At 35.3% G+C, this 17,051-nt stretch overlaps 2 protein-coding genes across 2 annotated transcripts; one reads left to right on the top strand and one right to left on the bottom strand.

Annotated features, from left to right (window-relative positions):
- Positions 1-1,960: 1,960 nt before the first annotated feature.
- Positions 1,961-7,236, bottom strand: LOC135695614 (lysoplasmalogenase TMEM86A). The gene is made up of 3 exons (XM_065214749.2): positions 7,055-7,236; positions 4,102-4,286; positions 1,961-3,653 (listed from the first exon to the last, which is right to left on the bottom strand). The coding sequence occupies exons 1-3, from the start codon at positions 7,103-7,105 to the stop codon at positions 3,140-3,142; spliced, it is 750 nt and encodes a 249-aa protein (XP_065070821.1). The 5' UTR covers positions 7,106-7,236; the 3' UTR covers positions 1,961-3,139.
- Positions 7,237-7,305: 69 nt separating this feature from the next.
- Positions 7,306-16,392, top strand: LOC135695613 (U1 small nuclear ribonucleoprotein 70 kDa). The gene is made up of 10 exons (XM_065214748.2): positions 7,306-7,584; positions 8,458-8,520; positions 9,756-9,810; positions 10,469-10,533; positions 10,947-11,009; positions 11,725-11,806; positions 14,359-14,460; positions 14,774-14,855; positions 15,286-15,381; positions 15,642-16,392. Exons 1-10 carry the CDS (start codon positions 7,447-7,449, stop codon positions 16,105-16,107), a joined length of 1,212 nt encoding a protein of 403 aa, XP_065070820.1. The 5' UTR covers positions 7,306-7,446; the 3' UTR covers positions 16,108-16,392.
- Positions 16,393-17,051: the final 659 nt, after the last annotated feature.

Raw genomic sequence — 17,051 nt, forward strand, 5'->3', positions numbered from 1 at the left:
ACTTGCCCTAGCTTGAATATTCATAGCAATAAGGGGGACCGAAAGGTTAGCAAAGTCAGAGAGTAGGGTACAATTTACGCATCCCAGATTTAGTGATTAGGGTCCAGTTTCTCCTTTCAGGACGACCACACATGATATACAGTGAACGAATTGACTGAGCCCACCGGGCGTGTGACTAGATCGGATGCAAAAAATTTTCACTTAAGCTTTTCGAATGTAAAAAGTCTTTAAGTATTCTCATGAAACTTCAAGCGACTTTGAGAATAATGGAAAACATTTAAAACCGCACCCAAAAATATCCAATAAATTTTTTTCAACTAATTGTTATACAGTTTACGGCGCTTTGTTTCAAATGTAAAAAAGTTATTGGTTTTCAAAGGAACTATGTCCAAATATCTTAATGTCTAAATTTATCTCAATATGAACAGCAAGATCGACTCCCTTTATGTCTCTATTTTGGTTATTAGTTAGCTGAATTCATAGCCTCCCACAACAACTGGTGTCGCAGAGCGGAGCAGGGGGTGGGGGGTTATAACCCCAAATTTTTTCGAAAACGCAAAATATCAAGAAATTGACCACCAGTTGAGCCTCTTTTTATTTGGTTTCAACCACCCCCCCCCCCATCCCTCTTTTACTCAACGTTTGCAAAGACTGCATATCACGATACTGGCTGTTGGAAGACTTTACGTGAGATGCGATGTGAATGTTGCCAACCAGAAAAAAACTGCTGCTCGAATAGCGCGGCGCTTCCGTGAAAAACAGAGGCAATATAAACCTGTCAGTGGCTGTGTAGAATTCACAGTTGGAAAGATATTCTGAGCATTGTACATTTCGCGCGGGAGAGCTTGGCAAGTGTGTTGTTCTAGGCAAATTGTGCTACATTTCACTGGAACACGAGGATGCTTGAGAAATTTATTATAACTCCAGGTTTTGTGAAACAAGTGAATATCATCTTAATCGTATTCAATGGAGTGTCCACAGCTCCATGAGAAGCTCTTCTACAAATCATTTTCAAATCCACTCAGTGGTGGTTAGGAGCACGTGGAAAGTGGCATGGAATTTGGCGCCAAATTAGTTGGTTCTTTTCAATGTCGGAAAATGCGGGAAAGATGGTACTTTCACTTGGTAAGTTGACGTAATATATTCTAGTCTCGATGGTGAGCTATTTGACTGTTTTTTGGTTAATCTTTTTTCGGAAACATATGCGTGTGCTTATTCTTAGGCAAAAACCCACTTTAAATCAGCTTATCGTCGCTTGAAAAAAACTCTATAGAATTTTAAACGCGAATCTTAATATTTACCTGATAGTCACCAACGAGACTGTCGTTGGGTTGAGATGGGATACGGGGAGAAAGGGGATCTACCATCGATCGACTATCGCGGTAAGAACACGACCTGATAGAATAGGCGAAAGGGCACCTTGCTAATTATCCCGTTCGACGTACTGGCATAAGACTGTGCCCGTTTCGATCTATTCGTCGTAATGACCTATTTATATTTCACCTTATGCGTCAAATTTTTAGCTTGAAGCCTTTTGCGTACCGCAGGCCACTGGGAGGGGCAATTTACTCTTGCAAATTGCGTACATGATTTTTACGAAAGCAAAATAACTTCTAGGGATTTTCACATAAAACCATATGATTTTAACGGAAATTGTACCAGATTTTCAAAGACTGAATTCGCCCCTCAGGCTCGAGCGTAGAAGAACCGGTGAGATCTACCTAGGCAATAAAATTGCGTATCACGCGTGCGGTATATCAAAGGAATCAAATATAATTAAGGCCTGTCATGAGGATTAGCGCTTGTCAACATGCAAAATTTCTGACCATGAATTCCATGGCAAATACAGGGCCCTGATTGGCTGAAACGGTTCAAGCTGATTTTTTCGCCAGGATTATGTTTAATCACGATCGATCTTGTTAATACTGATTTTTCCTTCTCCTCGGTGCGTGGATTTTCTCCTCAGAATATGGATCGCGTTATGTACAATCTTACAGGCAACAGCTAGTTTGCAATCCAAAAATTATAAATATATGTAAATGTCTCTTGACATTGTAATCTATGGTGTTAGCAAAGTAAAAACTTCAAGGAGGAGTTGACAGTACTACAAAGTCATTTTACATATTTAAATAAAGATACAACAGATTGTTGGCCAGGGAAATGTGTAAAACATTTTTATTCAATATAGATTAAGGACTGTGCCTTGCAGAAGAAAGTAAAAGAATGATCTTTTTTCATTGACTTTCTTGAATGGTAAAAGGTTTCTATGTTTAATCAACATATAATCAAAGGAAACAAGGCATCACAAAATATATTTCCACGAGGTTTGCATTTCAGCAATGAAGTTACATAATTATTGCAGCAGTCCTCTGCTTTCTTCGTACTTTACAGTTTGTCAGATTTACGGACGCATGTATAAGTCATGATACTGGATTTCTATCATTGATGATTGCGAAATAAAGTAAAATAATAAATATTTGATATTTATGTACAATGGACACTTGATTAAAAGTTACAATCTTCACAACAGTATGACAACAATTAACAAGTTATATTTGATATAATTTGAGGAACAATTGGAGGAACAGCATATCTAAGCAAAATGAAGTGCTTCATTTATTGCAAACCAGGTTATGACTATATGTGAATAAAAGAAAGGTCACAGTAGCAGGCTGCTTGATGGACTCTAATGAAATCCTCTAGGCAAAAAGTCGATAAAAATGTAGTAAATAAAGAACATTGGAACGTAACTAATAAGAACATAACACATTGGGACAAACATCAATAAAGACACGTGAATGTACTTATGAATACATGTTACAATGTAGAAAGTGATAATGGTGGTGAAGAACCAAAGATTTTTTGCATACCATAGCCATAAAATTCCTTCTTATCTAGACATTGTTTAAAATAATCTTACATAAAAAGGTTGAGAATTGTAAGAATGTCTATCAGGCTTTTGTTGGTTTCAAATGTGCATGCTTTATCAACATGACAATAAAATGGGAAAGGACAAGTTTTTCCAAAGAATGAAAATCTTCAAAATATAACTTTTTATGATGGTATGGGATTATTATCAATTCCCAGCCACAAACCCATGACTTGCTAAACAACACACTCTGCACTTTAGGAAAGTGCTTTATTTCTCTTTAGCTCTTAGGTCACACACAAGATGATCTGTGTTGGCAGCAGACAGTGCTATAAAACACTGTGCAGAATAATATGTGACCATTATAACAGCTCGGGCACCAGGAATTTCAAAGCAGAACTTGTTCATCCCAATGACAAAGTCAGAAATGAGGAATAGGGAGGCTCCGACACAAGCACATAGCTTGGTCCATGACCAGATATTCTCAAGAATATCAACATGTGCAAATGCTCTCCATGCCATGGTGTTGATCAGCACGATGTAGATTGTGACACCTGGAACTAGGATGCCATTAAGGCCAGGATACATCAGATATATGCCCAAGAAAGATAATATTGCAAACGGGAATGATTTGAGCAAGCAGTTTTCCGACTCAAGGGCAAATGCATAGATGTATGCCAAATGAGCCAAACCAAATGCTGCCATAGCAGAAACAAACTGGGTCTCATGCCAAATGAGCAGTGCATCACCAATGACTGATAGGATCAGTCCAAAAAGGATGAGCCTAGAAAAACAGGGGACAAATACCTTTATGCAATGAAAGTAAAACTGAAGTTCTGTTTTAATAGAAATAACCATCACAGCATAAAATTCATATGAAAGAAAGTTTATGACATGCAATTAACTATTTATGAGCATAAAACCACAGTCGTCTAGTAGCTTTCCTTGACAATGATACAAAAGCTGAAATAGTAAGTCATTAGTGTTCTTCTAAGGTGCATTGTAAAAAATTTTTTCCTGGGATCAATTTTTTATATAATGTGGAGCAAGCTCTGTACGCAATGAGCAAACACATTTAAAAATATCAAATCCATTTGATATTGTTGCTTATTAATCAAAGCAAGTAACAATTCTGTCTTTCACACATGTCCACTGCTAAAGTGGATGCATGGAAATAAACTACAATTTTCTTTGGGTTAGAAAAACATCATAAGCTAGTGAACGATAGCTACCTTCGATACTTTTGCTGTGGTTTAGAATTCATTCCTTGTAAAATCACAAAAGCAATAAGACATAGCACAGGCAGACATTTGACCAAAGCTGCAAAGGATGATGGTTGACTTGCAGGTAGCCAGGCAACAAAATACACAATTGCTGTCTTGATGAAAGGCACCAATTTTGGACCAACACTTTTCAACTAGAATACAAATAGTCCTTAATGTAATGTCCCATAAATCTATTTTACTTTTGGTCCTGAGCTCAGTACAAAAAGGAACTCTTAAAGGTTATGAGTAAAAACTCTGTTTTAAGCAAGCTACAAAAGGATAAAATTAGCAGCCTTTTTGTACCTAATCTCCAACTCAATAAGTTCTCTGCTCCAAGCAGAAATCAGAAACAATGCCTTTTGTTTAAAGGCCCAATGTTATGTTGCATAATATTTTCAATTTTAACATCATGTGTACCAAAATTAAAAACTCTCTAATTGTTCTGGCAGCCTTGCAGACAGACCAAAAGCAGTAGACATGCTAGAAAGCCATCCAGGATGTTATCTACACTAGGTGAGCAAAAGTATTGCACCACTTCGACGAATGAATAATGGCGTCAGCGTTGGAACAACATGCCCTTCAAAATTCAAACCACTCTGGTGAAGCCATTAGGCATCATTCCATGATTAAAATTCAATCAAACAAAACTTCAAACCATTGGCAACACATTTTATCTTAATTTTGAGAAAAATATCTTTTAAAATATCAAAAAAGTAAATTTTTCATTGGACAGTCTTGAAGCTTTGAAACCCTTGTAAAATTTGTTAAATTCAATTAAAAACTTTTGCAGCAGGTTACTTTAAATTGCCACATGATTAATTTAAATAGAGTTTGGCAAGATCATATTTAGATGTTTGTGATCCGAAAAAATAATTGTTGACCTTGAATGTAGTGAAAAGTGACACTTTCACGGCCCTTTTTAACAACAACTTTTCAGGCACGTGCGTGTCACTATTTTTGACTGCTTATCGTCAAAATTTTTGTATTTTCATTCAAAGCAGAGATGAAATGCTGTTTTGAGCAATTTACATTATTATTTCTTCCCTAAAAAACATTGCAATTGGCTGGAAAAGATGGAGTTAGAGACTACTTGCATGTTTTATGGATTGAATTCTGTTGCAACATTAGGCCCTTTTGTGTACAAAATGGTAAAACAAAATTAGGCCTTTTTGCATTACGAAGAACGTGCGGCCAAGACTTTTAACAAGTACTTTAATAACAGTCAGGAAAATTAACAGTTTCAGGCACCCAAGCAGAAAGTAAGTATCTGCGAGTTCTCTCTAATGAAATCTTGCAGGTTTGTGCAAAGAAAGTCCTTTTTTATTGCAAATATAGTACAGGTACTCTTATCATCATAGCCAAGTTTTCTATTCAACTTGCTATAGCTATTTGAATTTTGGTTGGCTATAAAAAGTTTGAGGCTGTGTGGTGGTTGGTGGTTTGAGGCCATTTTGTGGTGGTTGGTGCAATACTATTGCTCACTAGGTGTAGATAGAAAATCGTGAAACAGAGCCCACCCCTTGCCCCCTCCCCAAATGAAAGCCTGAATTTCTGCCATTGTAATCAACCTCTTGTTGTTGGTAAATTTGAAAAGTGCTTTGCATTTTCTTAGCTAAACTTGACACATTTTCCGAACCTTGTCTCAAGTATAATATAAATGCTACTTATCAAACTGTTTATTTCATTTAGAAGTGAAATGAACTATGAGCCTTTAGAACAATTTATCTCTCAGGGCCCTCACCTAAGTGGGGGCTGGGGGGCTATAGCCCCCCACTTTTTGCTAAGCAAAAAAATTACATTACTTTTTATAATTGTGTCAACTTATGCGCATGCAGTAAATCTTTTTTGAGCGAGTTGTGTTACCGTTATAGAAATAGTTTCCATTATCAGAATTCTGGCTGTGCCATAACACTTCTTGACTACTTTCCTTGTTATTACATTCGAGAGATAACCAAAATTCTCTTATCTTAGACAATTTGCGTTTTTCACAACATTACACATTTAGTAAAATTAAAATTTCTAGGGAGAATTATCCTCAGAAATCTGGGAACTAAAATTTTATTCGTCGCCCAACCAGTTCTGTTCTGTTGTTTCTGTTTTTATTCTGTTTTTTAGCCCCCAACCCACTTTGAAATCCATGACGGGTGCCCTGTTTCTTGAATGAAGCGTTTGTACTTTTGAGACAAACACCTTATTTTTATCACGAGAAGACAATCCAATTGTCAGTCTTGTACTATTGCTGTTGCTAAGTGGATTTATTAATATTCCTGGTATTTCGGAAGTTTTGATTTCACCGTATTCAATGCACGCGGACTTGTTTTCATGTCGACATACAATAATTCACCCACCATGGAACACAGGGGGTGGCGAATTAAGTAGTCTAAAGACGTAAACAGGACGATCTGTCCAGCGATTTTGAAGGATTTGCAGCATAAAATGTACTTAACACCCCTATGCTTTGCGTTCCTAACAGTATTTGACAACGGATATATATTGTAGATAAAATAGCTCTATATTTATTACATGAAGATACCATAAATGAAAATGTTTTGACAAAAAGATTTCAAGTGCCGTAACCTGCCATGTATTGCAGGTGTGTTGAACACAGCTCGATGTTTCTTGTAAACAAAACAAAGTACTGTCATTGCGAAAAAAACCAGATGCTATATCGCATAATATTCTTAAAAACTAAAAAGAGAAGATATTTAGCCCGGAAACCTATTTACAAATGGATAACAACAATTACTTAAGCTGAACCTGAAAATTTCTGTTTCAAATCAGCTTAGGAAATCGCTTGGCAAACATGATTTCGCTTGGCAAAATCTGACCAAGGTTTGGTACAGCTGCGGCAAAGCATGGATTGATACAATGGGAAAATCGTGAACTGAAAAATTTCATGAACGAGGTAATAAACACATACCACCAACAATGGCGAAAGAGTTATCGGCTTGTTTGCATTTTCCTGCATCATTTTCTGTTATGTCGACAATCCACGCTACTCTAACCGTATACAAATTTCATCGGCAGGTCCCGCGTACCCTCTCCTCGCCGCACGTTGATCAATTTTTTTTATTTCCCTCCAGCTCAGCTACACCTTCTAAACTCCCTCACATGATCCGTGACGTCACAAATTCGCTAACCTTGAAAAGACTTGTGGGTAATTCCCAGCATTCCGTTTTTTATTCGTCCATGCATTGCTTAGGCCGGTGGAAAATGGCGTCAAGATAAGGACGTTCCAGCTTTATTCATGTCGAAGAATAACAAAAGATACTAAAATTTGAAGTTATAAAGTGGGAAGATAAATCATCAAACATGACACAGTTCCTACCACCAAATTTGCTGGCGCTGTTTCAAGCGCGGGATGCTATCCCATTCTTGCCTCCGCCAAATAAGAGGAAACCTAACGAACAACCGTACAGTGGAGTCTCCTCCTACCTGACTTTATTTGAGGTAACGTGTCCCATTTAACAACAAATTTCAAGAATTTTATTTACCTTCCTGATATCTGAGGTTGTATAAACGGATGAGATTTGCAGGCTTAATGAAGTTTTGCTTCTTTGATGCAGCTTCACTCAAATTCATTTAATTCAGCATCATATTTTACGATAAATCGCAAATATGTTAACCATATATAAATTTTGATTTAAGATTGTTGAATACAAAGTTAAAGACTGATGAATGCAATATGCTTTACCTAAACAAATTTGTAGTAAGTTGCCTAGGACACTGAGAGAACCAAAAAGGTTTTTCAGAGCCCATTAGAGATCATTCTGTGGACTAGGTTATTTTAAAATCAACTGACTGAGTGAACTTTTAGGCGGTTACATTTCAATCCCACACCTTCACATAGAAGTTTGGGTGAGTACAAGGTAGGGGTCGAAATAATTGAAATTTAATTATACAAAATATATGATTGGCCCCATGCTGAATTATAGTTTGAAGTCAGGATTTTGTGGAATGTTTGAAAGTGCTTTTGCAGGTAATAATTCCTATGCACCCATTGTGAGACAAATTGACAAGTACTTTGCCCATTAGAAGCTTGCTGCACACATTGGATCAAAACTGGGCAGTTTGCAGACACTGCACACTTTGTCAGCACTCTTGCACACATGCACACATTTATATTTGCTCTTGCACACACAAGATCTTGTCGAAAACTGCCACACTCTGCAGACTGAATTGCACTGAGTGTACTTTTCACCTATTTACCTATGCTGATAAAATTACTTTAACGGGGCGTTTTTTGTCTTTTAGAAACAAATTTTTGCTTCCTTTATTTAAAACAAGCGTCCTTTTACACACTTTTCCACCATTCCTTTGCAGGACCCAAAAGACACACCCCCACCAACAAGAGGTGAGACAAAACAAGAAAAACAAGAAAGAAAGGTAATGATAAAAATATATTAATGAAACAATCTATATATTTTGAAAGCATGATGTTATGTCAGTTTACACTTCAGGGTTAACAATAGTCACTGTGATGTGTTTATGATTGAGAATACATTGAGAGTTAGTCTTTGCAATTGCCATTAAGATACATAACAATAGGTCTGTTGTAAAGTCAAGAAAATTTATTACTCAAAAGGCAATCAAAATCTGTCAGGATAAAGTGCCTTTAAACTGCCAAATGAAAGGATCAATATGGAAAAAGACTAATATTTAGTGCTAGTATGCATAGCTGTATCAGAATTAATGAGTCAGACGACCAGATTCTGTTCAACATTCCAATTATTAGAAGGGTGATTATGAACCTATATCAGAATCCAGGCAGGCCAACATTGAATATGATTTTGGTTCAGTAAGCCAGCAATAAAACACAGCCAAAAAATTGTCTTGCTTCATTTATATATATACTAACAACTCTGCCTTGGTTGATACAACCTCTAATTATTGGTCTCATCTAAACAGTATATATATATTTGACCAAAAGTTTAAATATATATATGATTTCATATTTTTAAAACTTCAGGTTACTGAAAAAAGGTTACTCAAAAGCTTACAAGCTAGAATCATAATGTATGAGGGTTCCTTTCCAAAATAAATTTATATTGTTTGGTCTAAGTGAACAGTCAGACCATTTAAGCATATATGTATCTTTAAAAGTTATGTTGATATGTTACTAATTTTCACTAAACATTCTAAGAACATATACCCCCCTCTATCTAGAGATCAAGGCTGGAAGTTTATATAGATATGCATTATTATGTGTAATTATTTTAGGTCAGGGCTGGTCATTCGTGGGGAGCAATAGCTCATGTCTCTCCACACACCCCTCACAAATTGCACAGAGCTGTGAATCACTCTTCTAAACATGGAGGAAAATCTGCTCCCCTTGAAGCTAAATTTGTTTGCAGGTTCTAATTTTGAAAACAGGGATAGAAAGTTAGCAACATTGTTGATTGAAAGGACTTTAACAACATTACTGAAATTTTGTAAATGTTGCTAGAGTCCCTCTCAATCAACGAAATAATATATATATATATACTGCATTGATTTTTCTAATTTTGATCCACATTTTGATGTGTGTTCTTGATCAAGTGAGGTGCGTGATTCACAGCTCAAATGTAAAAGTGCATTGACCAGGCTTGCTAAGTACATTATTCTTCAACCTTGCTTTCCAGAGAAGAGAGAAAATGGCACTTGTGGAAAAGGAATTAGAAGAAAAAATGGCTGACTGTATGATGATTGATTTGTGACTTTATTTGAATTAAAAAGCCTTTGCCTAAAGATTTTGCAGTACAGGGAAAAATTATGATTTGCTCTGCATTTAAAAAACTTTTTTATTAGCTTTAAATTCTGCAAAAGCTATTTGAATTATAAGCAATGGCAATGGCAAAGGTAACAGTAAAACTGTAAATATTTATAACATAATACACCTGATGATTGTTTACACATGAAACTCAGAGTTGTGTCACAATAGTCTGTTCATTTTATTTTAGTCTATCTAATCGCTCTGATAAGTTGAGCACTCTAGACAGCAATATGATAATTAATATAATATATAAATAAATGTATATAACATTATATATATGATTTAGATATAAAATATGAGTGTTGTGTGATATATTTTTTTAGCTCATAGAACAAGCATGCCAAGGCTTTTTTCAAAACTAAGTGAAAATCCTTTTATGTGTTGATATTGTTTGGAATAGTGTAATGAATGTTGCTTGATTCTTTACCTTGTTTAACCAGATACAGAAATATTTAAATTATATATATATATATGACCAGATACATTTATGAATATATTTATAGCTAAGCTATGCATGTCCTTAGTAACATTTAACAATCATATGTATATATATATATATTGAATTTAATTTTTTTGTTACAGGGGACCCTCATTCTGACGCAAATGCTGATGGTGACCCTTTTAAAACACTATTCGTGGCTCGAATTGTGAGTGTATATATATATATATATATATATTGTATTTTCATGCTCTTTTCTTCATTCATTCATTTACTCATTCATTTATGTGTCCAAGCATTACTTTGTTTTCTTTTCTATCCTTTTATTGATATTTTATTCATTCATGCCTTCATTCATTTATTGGTATATTCATTCATTTACACATATTAATTCATGCATATATTCATGCATTCATTCATTCATTCATTTATTGATTCATTCATTCATTCATTAATTGATTAATACATTCATCCATTGATACATTCATTCTTTAATACATTTGTTTGTTCTTTCATTGTTTACTTTATTATCCATCTGTTGGTCACTCTAATTTATTTCTAGTGTTCAGTTTCATATTTATTCATACATAAATTAGATATTGTTTTTTTTCCATTTTTTAGAACTTTGAGACTACTGAATCAAAACTAAGAAGAGAGCTAGAAGTTTATGGTCCTGTTGTCAAGGTAAGGATATGCACACTTAATCAACATAGCATCATTTTCCTTGTTTTATTTTGAAGGTGACTAATGCAGGCTTGACAACAAAAAGCCCAAAGAGTCAATAGAAGTTGCCATTCTTATGTTTAAACTATGCTTGTACATATGTATTCCATGTTACCTATCGATAAGTTGTAATGTGGCAATTTTCAACAATGTGATAATGTCTTACCCTTCCAACTATGTTCCTAGTCCACAAGATACATGATACAAAGAAAAAATTCTTGCAATTGAATCAATAACTTACATTTTGTGTTTATAATATATAAACAATTAAAATTATAATATATCATTATAAAGATAGAAGATGATATAATTGTCAGAAAGGTTGAGCAACTGTGAGCAAAGCTAAAGGTATGACAAAATTGTCAAACATTGTTATATAAGATTCATTTTTCACAACTGTTGCACAAGTTGTTTCCCACTTTGGCCATTCCTCAAGATAAGCAATTGAAACTACATAGACTGAAAATATCCTTACAGGAAAGTTTAGCCTCTATCTCTGGAATATGCCATTCGCTATCATATTTTTAGCAATTGGTTACCAGACTCAATAAAGATTTAAAACTGATATGATGCAGCCTTATTAACCTTTCCCATATTTAAGTAAAGTTTTATGTCAATTTTATGGTTGTCTTTATGGTTTAAACCAGATTTATATATATTGTATATCTCTGTTTAGATCAATATGATATATGACAAGGTGAAAGGCAAATCATTGGGCTACGCTTTTGTAGAGTTTGAACATGAACGAGATATGCATGGTGAGTGCTGTTATTTCAGTGGTTGATTTTTGTATTTACGGATTTGAAACCAATAGCCATGTTGCATTGATTGTATCTATTTAACGTAGAAGATTTTGTTACTCTGAAGAAGCTTTTCTGAATAGATACGAAATGAAAGGATCTAAATGTTTTTTTGAAAATATACTAAATCATTCAAAATTTGGTCAATGAAATCAAATGGCACTTTTCTTGTAATTGTTTAAGATAAAGCTTCTTTAGAAAAACAACCTCTTCCACCAATTTTAGATGATATAAAATTTTTCAAGTTTTATTATCATATGCATTATTATTGTAATAAATTTCATGTTATGTATCCTTAACTTTGAGCTGTTGAAGCAATAAAATTCCATAGCTCTTTTGATATTCAGTCAAGTTGTTAGATTGCTATAGGTTAATATTTAATTATATAGGAGTTAATTTTTTATTAAAGTTCTGCCATGTTTTTGTACCCATTTCCTGTTAGTGCCCAAACCTGCAATTTCTTGGAATCAAGTACCTTTGACGTTTCAAATGAACTGAAAAACAGGTTCTTTTAAAATATTTATCTCAAAGATGCACAAAAGATTTGTAGGAAATCTCTAAAAAGTTGGATTCAAAAACAATTCTTTGAAATATGCTGAAAAAAAAGTTTCTGTTGTGGGGTCTGAAATATATTTCCAAACTAACCCAAAAAGTTTTGTAATTGTTTAACTTTTTCTGAATATTGAATGAAAAGAAACTGGTAAGTGAAAGGTTTCTAATAATTAATTCATTATTTCTAAATTTTCATCTGTTTACTGCTTGCAGTGACCCTCGTTTGATACAAATGACGAAGGGATGAAGCCAAACCAACTAGGGTTAAGTATGGTCATAGGTAAAATGGTGGGTATATTGCTACGCATAAGGACGTAGTAATGACTCCTGTTTCTGTCTCAAAAATACATAAGTTTTTCTGTCTGGCTCACTCCAAAACATATACTAGATTTGATAATCTTTGGGTATTTATCCACAGTCTGTCTAAGTTCCTTATAGAAAAAAAAGATTTCAATTAAAATCAGGCTTGAAAAATGATTGTTTAATGCTACTAGAGGCAAAGCACAATATTTTTAGGTGACTGAAACTGAGAACTGCATTCTTTTACAGCCATATTTGCATATTTTGGTATTGTTCATTTACTTAAGCATTTTAAACTTTTCTCTAGCTGTTTGTAATTGCAAGTGAATAATTTATACATACCAATATTCTTTGGGCAGATTTGTTTTTTTGCCCTTTGATTAAATCCTTAAATCATATATACCTCAGCAGATAAAGGTGTAATTTAATTGTTTTGGAAACCAAAGTTTTATGTGACAGAATAATTGTCAAACTTCGTTCCCGTTGAAAAGAATCTTTATATGTCATAAAGAGACCATATTTTCAAATTTATTAGGGAGCCCCATACTAACTAGGATTGTCCTGTATTTTTTGGAAAGATCAGTAGCCCAATGACTTTGTCTCTGCTAAAACGGGGTTGGGTGGAGGATCTGGAGATTGTGATCAGGGGTGTATGTATGCCAGTCTAGTTTTTCCTCTCCACTGCAATTTTCCTTTGCTAATCAACACTTGCCACTACAATTACAACCTCGCACGTTGTAGTAAATCGTCCCTAATTGCATGAGGTTGTGTTTACCCCCTTAAGAGGTTTAGACTTACATGCACCCCTGGTTTTAGTCTCCTTGTTGTAAACGATTTTGATTGGAAAAGGTAAGTAGAGAAGTGTCTTGCAAATGTGCGCTCATCCCAAGTCACGATTCGATCTTCATTCGATGAACCCGATTGGCTTCATTCTGAATGTTGGTGAGCCTTTGATTTAATTTGATTTCTTGTAGCCTTATTTGATTCTGTCATAATCCAGTATGAATCACTAATCTGGCTGAATCCAGATTCAACCCCAGCTGTAGACAAGCCCATCCCCTAAACAGATAGCAGCTATGTTTTTTTAGCTTAAGATTGGAAAGATTGAGATTGCGAAAGACAGGGTTTTGTTGGATTGCCTTTCCCTTTTGATCAGTTATGAATTCAAGAAGGCTCTTAAAAGTTAAGACCACTTTTGAAATAATAACACAATAACCCAGTCAATAAAAAGTCCATGTTTCAGGCATTGCTTTATAAGTCTTGTGCCTACTAAAACAAGCACTGGCCTTTATAAAGTGTCATTTTCCCTGAACCGATCAACAGCACTATGTAAGACGACCATTTTAAAGTCACTCTAAATGACCTTATTAGAACTGTCAACATCCTAAAGTAATTGTGATAAACCAAACCCCAAACACATCCAGTCTAATTTTAATATTAGAACTACAACGTGCTTAATACTATGCAGCGAATTCCTACCTGTGTCCCAGCAATAAACTGATAGTGCAATCATGCTATATTTATTATTGATGGATTACACGGTAACCATTTGAAGATGCTTGTTTAACCTAATACAGCATCAAGTCGTCTCCTTGAACCCAAAGGATTACTAACATAGTTTCTGCAGGCTATGTGCTCAAACTGTGTGTTCTTTTTAGCGGCCTACAAAAATGCCGATGGTAAAAAGATCGATGGACGCAGAATTCTTGTTGATGTTGAAAGAGGAAGAACGGTCAAAAGCTGGCGACCCCGAAGGCTTGGTATGCTTGTTTGCATTTGTTTTACCTTTTTTCCTTGCATGAAGAGCAAAGTATTTGTAGGTGACTGTGAATCATATTGATTGCATACTGATTCACCCTCTTGACCCAACAGTACCAAAGAATGAAGAATAATAGTACCAACGCTAATTTTTATGAAAGCTTGATATGCCACCAGTATTGAAGGGCTCTCTTCGTCCTACGACTTGTTGCTGTGATTAAAGTTTTTAGCATTTGAATTTGCGAACTGCCCTTCTTCGTACGTATCCTAAGTTACATATGGGGCTTTTGAGAAGTTATAATGACTTTGATCCAGGTGGTGGACTTGGAGGCACTCGTCGTGGTGGTCCAGATGTAAACATTAAGATCTCAGGAAGAGTTGACAGTTACGAAAACAGGTAGGTACCGTTTTCATTTTCTTGTGTGGATTTAAAAGTTTAATTTCTTTTTTTATTTTTATTTCCCCATCAGAAAGTCAAAGTAAAGTTGGTGTTGATTCTTAAAAGCTTTAACTGCACCAAGTAGATTTTTAAGGTCAAAGATACTTTCACATGTCCGTCATTGTGTGGTGTCCGTCATTCCCAGCTAACTGGTATTCGCAGGTATCCGGTATTTGCATTTATCCGGTATTCGCAGATACCCGGTATTGTGACATGTCCGGTACTTTTACGTTTTTTTTAATGAGATGTTTTGGGAGATTTCGATTATTGGGAGGCGTCTGTTTTGTTTGAAAAACAGAAGTTTTCCATGTTGTTCATTTTTTATGAGTAAGCTGAATACCAAAATTGAATGCATTTATATTTTCTATTATAAAAATTTTTCAATCAGAGAGGAGAACGAAAGAGAACGAGACAGAGAACGTGATGTAGACAGAGACAAGAGGCGACGGAGTAGATCACGTGATAGAGAAAACAGAGATCGACGGTATGTATATGCTTACAACTTAGTTGACTATTCTAACTCAATGTATAATGTGCTCTATTGAGAAAAGCTGGAAACACATTGGCGATTGTTGACATATCTAGCAGTCATTATTTTTAAGGGTTTAAATACTATTTCAAGTGGATAATGGTACTCTAAAGCAACTATACTTAAAGCTTCTGACTAATGATTTAGCGTTACGTGGAAATGACTTTGGCTTGGCTAGCGCGTTGATTTTATTTCACGCCTGAATTTTGTTTCAGGGACCGTAAAAGAGAAAGGGATCGTGATCGTGATAGAGATCGTGATCGTGACAGAGATCGTGATCGCGATCGTGTAAGAGAAAGAGATCGCGACCGTGATCGTGATAGAGATCGTGACCGTGATCGTGAAAGAGATGACCGTGATGACAGAAGAGGTCGTCGTGACAGAGAACGTGACCGAAGTGATCGTGACCGTGATCGTGGTCGTGATAGAGATCGCGATAGAGATCGTGATCGTGACAGAAGTGATCGTGATGATAGTGATGCCAGAAGAAACAGGGATCGTAGCAGAAGCGGTTATGACGAGGATGAGCGCGGCAAACGCGACGAAGATGGCGAGGAACGTGATCGATATCAAGGCAGCCGTGATGGTTATGATGATGATAAAGAGAGCTATCGCTATGAAGGCAGCAGAGATTACGGCAATGATTATGGAAACGGAGAAATGCAGGTTGGCGATGAATAGCTGACCCTTGTACTATCAGAAGGACCCACCTACTATTCCAAGCCGTTATTATTAGGCTAGATATCCTTTGTTAGTATTACCCGCGTAACTTTTATCTTGGAATTTGAAAACGGCTGTTTATAGATAACTAGGCAATGAAATGGGTCTAAAAACGGACATCCGATAAAATAGTTGTAATGAAACAAGGATGATTTAAGAATAATGTATCGATAACTAGAGATGGAGGTTGTAACTCAAGTTCTTAGAGGCTACTACTCCTTTGCAAGAAAAGAAAAATTGCTTTTATGGACTTTGTTTTTCTTTCTGGTCCCCATTCTAGTGGCATCAGCTTTAGATTTTACATTTGAAGAATTTATGATTTTAACGAAGAACTAGAGATAATTAGTGTAGTATCTTGATTTATTCTCTTTGAAAAAGCATGAAGGCTGATAACATCGACAGCAAAGACCCCGCTTGCTTTTGAGAAAAAACTTTTTGAAACATGTTACTAAAGCTTTTTATCTGACACTTATCTGAATATGGAACGTCAGAACATAGATCGAAAACTCTAAGCTTGAAAATAAATATACTTATTTGTGGATCGAATTAAGCCCATCAGAAACGCGAGCACATGACAGTTAAGGTTGCCTAATCAGCCTACACAATAGCGGTTTTTTCATCTTTTACCCTCAACTGTAAAATACACAATTTATGATTTAGTTTTGAAAAACCTATTTGATTACTGAACTTTGGTACCTGCATGAATACTTAAGAAAGAAGGGGGAGTAGCCATAAGATTTCATGTCCCTTTATATTTCTCATCGATTTAACATATTTGTAATAATCTTTATTAAAGTTGGATCAAGGAAAATTCTACCAGGCAGTTTTTTCATCGATTGTTTAATTTCAAATTGATTCCAATCTAATAAATCGGTTCATGGACTAGCTTTTGCTTTCAACTGAGT

Source organism: Rhopilema esculentum, chromosome 2 (assembly GCF_057945365.1).
Source record: "Rhopilema esculentum isolate cy_ngs chromosome 2, ASM5794536v1, whole genome shotgun sequence".
Lineage (NCBI taxonomy): Eukaryota > Metazoa > Cnidaria > Scyphozoa > Rhizostomeae > Rhizostomatidae > Rhopilema > Rhopilema esculentum.

Bases quoted from the DNA above. Each gene is read 5' to 3' on its own strand.
- LOC135695614 (XM_065214749.2), bottom strand. From the start codon at position 7,105: ATGATGCAGGAAAATGCAAACAAGCCGATAACTCTTTCGCCATTGTTG. The intron at 4,287-7,054 runs GTATGTGTTTAT...TTTGTATTCTAG, and splicing joins CTCTTTCGCCATTGTTGGTG to TTGAAAAGTGTTGGTCCAAA. The intron at 3,654-4,101 runs GTAGCTATCGTT...CTGTTTTTCTAG, and splicing joins CCACAGCAAAAGTATCGAAG to GCTCATCCTTTTTGGACTGA.
- LOC135695613 (XM_065214748.2), top strand. From the start codon at position 7,447: ATGACACAGTTCCTACCACCAAATTTGCTGGCGCTGTTTCAAGCGCGG. The intron at 7,585-8,457 runs GTAACGTGTCCC...ATTCCTTTGCAG, and splicing joins CCTACCTGACTTTATTTGAG to GACCCAAAAGACACACCCCC. The intron at 11,807-14,358 runs GTGAGTGCTGTT...TGTTCTTTTTAG, and splicing joins ACATGAACGAGATATGCATG to CGGCCTACAAAAATGCCGAT.